At 31.1% G+C, this 5870-nt stretch overlaps 1 protein-coding gene across 1 annotated transcript; it reads right to left on the reverse strand.

Annotated features, from left to right (window-relative positions):
• Positions 1-762: 762 nt before the first annotated feature.
• On the reverse strand, positions 763-4335 carry LOC127119823 (uncharacterized). Its single transcript, XM_051050153.1, has 2 exons — positions 3757-4335; positions 763-2318 (listed from the first exon to the last, which is right to left on the reverse strand). The coding sequence occupies exons 1-2, from the start codon at positions 4128-4130 to the stop codon at positions 1064-1066; spliced, it is 1629 nt and encodes a 542-aa protein (XP_050906110.1). The 5' UTR covers positions 4131-4335; the 3' UTR covers positions 763-1063.
• Positions 4336-5870: the final 1535 nt, after the last annotated feature.

Genomic DNA, 5870 nt, shown 5'->3' on the forward strand with positions numbered 1-5870 from the left:
CTGAAAGTTAGTCTATATAATCGGCCCACCAAATAGAATATATAATTGACTAAGTAAAAAGTAGTAAATTCTACAAACTAAAAAAAATAATAGAATATATGAGAACCCACATTGAGTCCTACCCTAATAACTTTACCCAACCTCCCTGCCCCTTCTTTATTACAAAAATTATTTCTTTGACCACTGAACAAGGCTCAAAGTGGCAGCAACATAATTCCAATATAGAAAGAAAAAAAGTTCTTATAGATTTATACATGGAAAATGCTAAATTATGTTGTAAAAGTATTTGAAAAAGAATTTTTAGTCAATTTTTTTAAAATTGTACATTTCATTACTTAAAAATTTTTTTTTTTTAATTTTTAGATTTTACTAGTATCTTTAAAACACAAATTAACAAGACATTAGTACTTACATATTATAAAAATTAAGCATAGGAGACAACATTTCAGACACACTGACCTCTTTTTTATATTACACTGTCAGAATCACTCTCAATTATTGGTCCTAATTTCAAGCATATTTAACCATTTCTGTACAACTCATATGGTTAAATGTTTTGAATATAGTGTATGACAGAAAAAACAGTAAATATGGCAAAAATCACAATATCTTGATTTTGTTAACTTTCACATGATGCACAATAGTTTAGTAGTAGTACCTTAATTCTGACAATCTTAAACTGTTAACATGTTTCTTAATTTTCCTCTCTTTTTTCATACAATTTTAGCCATTGCACAAACAAAGAGTAGCTACAAAAAGATGTTTATGAGAAACAAATATGACAAAATACTATAACACAGTTGTTACACATGTCAGAATCCAAATCTTCAACAGAAAATTAAAAAAAAAAAATTAAACATAATAAGCACTCTGCAACAAAATAAACCTAACTAAAATCAATCATACAAAATAAATAAACCCCCCATTTTTTGTTGCTGTTGCATGCATTAACATCACATTTGCAAAGAATCATATCATGCATAGACAATATACCATGCACCACCATTCATCCATCCTTTCAATCCATTCATTCATTAGTTTTTTTTATTAATTCGGTTAATATTCAAACTCGAGCTGCTTCTTTCGAATCCAAACCAGAAACAACTGCGGAACTTCTTTCGTTATCGTCGGTTACGTTCCCTGCAGCAGCGGCGCCACCAGCATCGCTGATATTTCCGAAGAGTAACACGACAATTCCGGCTATAGCAGTGCAAAACGCGACTCCGAATGAAGTTCTAATCCGTCCGGGCCCAACTGAACCGACTGTGAACCCAACGCATAACCCTGCAGCTCTCATCCACGCATACCATATCGAAAAAGCACCTTCTTTGCCTGATGGAGCACAATCCAATACCAAAACCCGACCGAAAGCGTGGAGAATGCCTGTTGCCGTGCTCTGAATGGCACCAAAAAGAACCAAGTGTCCCCATTTCCAGTGACTGTGTCCGTAGTAGAATCCAAACCCGGATGATAGAAGCGAGAAAAAGAACCCGACGATCTGCATTTTAACCGAGCTTGTCTTAATCAAGTGAAGCAAAGGTTGAAGCAGCGACAGCGAAACGAGTGGGAAGAGGAAATAGGTTAACCAGAACAAAAGCAAATGCAGTGGCCTAATGCAAAGCTGTCCAACAATGAAAATCACACCGCCCATGAAAATCGTCATCGTTGTAAACGACGCGAGGAAAACACTAGCAAGACCACCAATAGCATGAGGATATTTGAAGATGGAAAAAGGGTGAAGCCTCGAAGAAAACGAGATCGAATCAGTGGTTCTACTTGTAGCTGTAGCTAAATGTAAGATCCCAACAAGCCAAATTAGTCCACTGAAAATCGAAACAACCCAAAGACTCATAACATCGCGCTCGTTGTCATTGAGTTCATGTATCATATGGTAAGTAAAAGCCGAAATCAAAGCCCCGCCAAAACATCCAGCAGAAGTAGCGTGAAGCGAGAGGCGCGTAGAAACACCTTGTCTAATGAAAAACTGTGTCTTCTTAAGAGATGTTCCAGTGAAAGCGCGAATCATGAGGCCAAAATGTTGCGTGTGAGCAGCATTCGCAACCGTGCTGGCTGCTATGATACCAGCAATGTAGGGAATGAAAATGGCTGTAACTTTGAAGAATCCGGCTGGAAGACAGAAGAAAACTCCAACACCCGTTGCCGCTACCGTGATGAGTTTTGGGAAATTTCCGTCGAGATGGAACGAAAGGAAACCAAGGATTGGTGCAGCTATGGCTAGACCTATAGCCCAAGCAATTGATGTCCATTCCAATGGTGAAAACTTTGAACTTATAGTGTGTCCAGTGAGTTTGCTATACCTGCATAATTCACACCACATTAGCACATATCACAAATCCAAACTCCCACCCTCGCACCCGTCTCAGATGTCTATGCAGAACTATCAACTTAACTAACTTAACATACATGATTAATTAATGCAACTTTAATTAGTAAAAATTTTCTTTTTCTCATTTGCACAAAATATCTTGCATATTAACTGCCATAAGTATTGCACATGGAAACGACCATTATCACTATTTAGTTCCTGTTGTTTTTACACACTTTGAACTGTATAATCACTTCAAAACATTGATTGATGTATCAAAAAATAATTCTAAAGGTTTTTTTTGGCAAGATATGTTTTGTACTTGATTAAAAAAAAGTACTCAATAGATAAAATATGAAGAAAAAACAGCTTCAATATTGTCGGCACTATAAACTGTCTTTAAGCTCAATTTTGAGCTAACTACCGACAATGAAATTCAAATTTTCACTTTATTAAAAAGTAGTAATATAGTATCATTTTGTCATGCTTTTAACTTTTGTTACAAAATTATTATGAGTGTGCATAATAATAATAATAATGTAAAATCTCAACAACAACAAAAAAAGCAACCTAGTGCATGTAGTGTAAATATTCAAATATAAATTTTGAAAGTATAATAGAAAATTAAAAACTTAACCGTTGTGGATATTATTAACACATTACTAGTATCTTTAAATGTTGAAAAGATGAGAGAGGACTTTCAGGAGAGTCCGACAAACATTTTTATACTCCCTAGGAAGAGAGCATTACATACATTACATAAATCTCTCTTCTCTCTCATGGTTTATTATTTTGGCCAATAGTTGAAGAAAAACATTTATTTATTTTTCTTGTATATATCAAAGGTCGAAATGGTTAATAAATATACTACATAGGTTTATGTCCTGTGGGTAACGAAAGTGGTTTTTGAAAAAAGGAATCTTAACCCTTGAGTAAGAGTAAAGTAGGTTTGTATAACAAAGACACAAAGGACACACCTTTTCATGATTGCAAGTATATAGTGGAACAAACGGCTCATTTTATTTAATTATATAAAAAAAAACACCTTATATTATGGAACCCTATGTTGTGTTTCTCACACAACACCCTAGTACTTTTTTCTTACTCTAAATTTTTTAAAATAAATAAATAAATAAAATTTCTATTTTCTACCAAACCCTTCTTCACATCACATATTTTCACATATTCATGGCTACCCACTACAACTTTTTTCAAATTTTCAAAAAAAAATTGAAAAACCCAAATCATATATAAACTAGTGTAGATCAATACTACCTAAGAAAATTACATAAAGTTAGGATTTTTATTTTTCAAAAAATATAACTTTGTAAGTGAAGTTGGTCATGTAAGAAGACAATAATTTATAAAAAAAAATATAAACTTAGAAATAGTGTTATATTATAGTTATGATGAAAAAAAAGTGGACTTACAAATGAAATTCCTTTTGTGAGCAGTGAGTACCAGGATGAGTCTTGTTCCATTCTTGAAGTGAAACAGTAGGCTGTTTCTGTAGCTGACTGATAATGAGAGGGAAAACAACAGGGACAAGAACAGTTTGAACAAAGTAGAAGCAAAACTCATAAAGGTACCAACCAAAGACTTCAAATCTAGAAGGCTTTTCACCAACTTCATCATTGTAGCCACCATTATAAGTTTCTCTGGCTCTTAGAATTTTGACAGCCCTGTTGTGTAAGTCAGGTCTAGTAGTGGAGTTACCTTTACCAATCTCTGATGGTGCAACGCCTTGACCATGGCCATGTCCATGTCCATGGATGGGTTCAGGTTCAACGGTTAGCTCTTTCATTGGGATGGAGAAAGAGAAAATGAGAAAAGAAAAGGGGTGTCAGAATGAGGAGTAATGGTGAGTGGTTTTGGTAAGGGAAATAAAAGGAAAGGTTTTGTGATTTTGTTTTTAAGTTTTAAGAAAGAAAAGGTGCATATGATATGATGATAGTAAGGAGTGAGTGAGGGAATAGGGTGGGGTGACTTTTATGTGCAAACTGTACACAGCTGGGTAAATGGGCTTTCTTATAAGGGGTGTAGTACTATTTATCAACATTTTTTTTATATATTTAATTATGGTTTATAAACTAATTTATAGTAGTAAATAATTAAGTTAATTGAATGTATAGTGTTTAGTTTTTATTTATTAGTTTAAAAATCAAAATTTGACGTATTACGTGTTCGAAATCGCACTCTATCTGATCGTTCTTGCGCAATAGAACAAGTGTTTAATAAAATAATATAATAAAAATTATTTGATATTTTATTTTTAAATTAATTTAGAATAAATAAACTGTAAACTGCTGAGATATTATAATAAGCTTGTAATAAAAATAATAGTTAACTTTTTTTTTTATAATTTTTGTATATGATAACAAAGTTATGGAATTTAAAAAAATTGCTATTTGATATGTTATGGAATAGTATTTTAAGTGAAAGTAGTTAACTTTAATTTATATTTAACAATTTTAAAATATATATATATATATATATATATATATATATATATATATAAAATAAACATCAAATATAATTTTCTTTTTTCTGTTTATATCTAAGAACAGAATAATATTTTTTAATATATTTTTAAAACAATACATAGGTAAGATAGAAAGATAAACATGTAGAGTTTATATTTTGATCTTTATATAAAATAGTTAATTATTTTTCATATATAGTCTTAAATATATGTAATCTTATTTAAAATTCTAAAAATAAATATAAATTATGTAGGTGGACGGCACAATCATATTTGAGAGTGCGAGTCTAAAATCTTACAATATCTGATTCGTAGATACTGAAATTTTTAGATTTAAACAATACAAAATTGTGTGGAAAAACTCGTATCCATAAAAATATGAAAAAATGGGACAAATATATTAAGGATGTGAGTCTAAAATTTTAACCGATAAAATATATATATATATATATATATATATATATATATATATATATATATATATATATATATATATAAAAAAGAAACATGCTTGATTAATTGTTTGTTAATGTGGTTAGTTGTTATCATTATATTTCACTTTACATTTCTTTTGGTCATTGAAGATTTTTATATAATGTAGGGACATAAATAACTAAAGGCTTTAGGAAGAAAGGAAATGTCCTTGAGTTAGGGTCATCATGTTTCTTTTCTTTTTTATAGTTTAAGGTGTCTCTTTTCTATATTTTAATCTATTTCTTAAGTCATACAAATTGTATGAGTTTAAAAAGATCATTACCAACTTGTTTGTTATGGATTTCATTCACACCAATTTTTTGAATTTTTTTCTGTTTCAATTTCACTTTTTTTTTGGTTGCAAAGGCGTGCTCTTATGTGTTTCAATGTAAGTGGAATCAGTTTTTAGAATATGATGATGATAAGAACAGGCCCCAAAATAGAAATAAGACGCATGTGGTGGTGGGACTCTAAAATGAAATAAATTTGTATTTTACATTTATAATTTGTTGTTTTTCAAAGGAAGTATATATTTAGTTAGTGTTTAAAAAAAAGAAATGATATTCCTATATCCAAAAGCTCCACCTG

The sequence above is a fragment of the Lathyrus oleraceus genome, chromosome 2, assembly GCF_024323335.1.
Source record: "Lathyrus oleraceus cultivar Zhongwan6 chromosome 2, CAAS_Psat_ZW6_1.0, whole genome shotgun sequence".
NCBI classification, from domain to species: domain Eukaryota; kingdom Viridiplantae; phylum Streptophyta; class Magnoliopsida; order Fabales; family Fabaceae; genus Lathyrus; species Lathyrus oleraceus.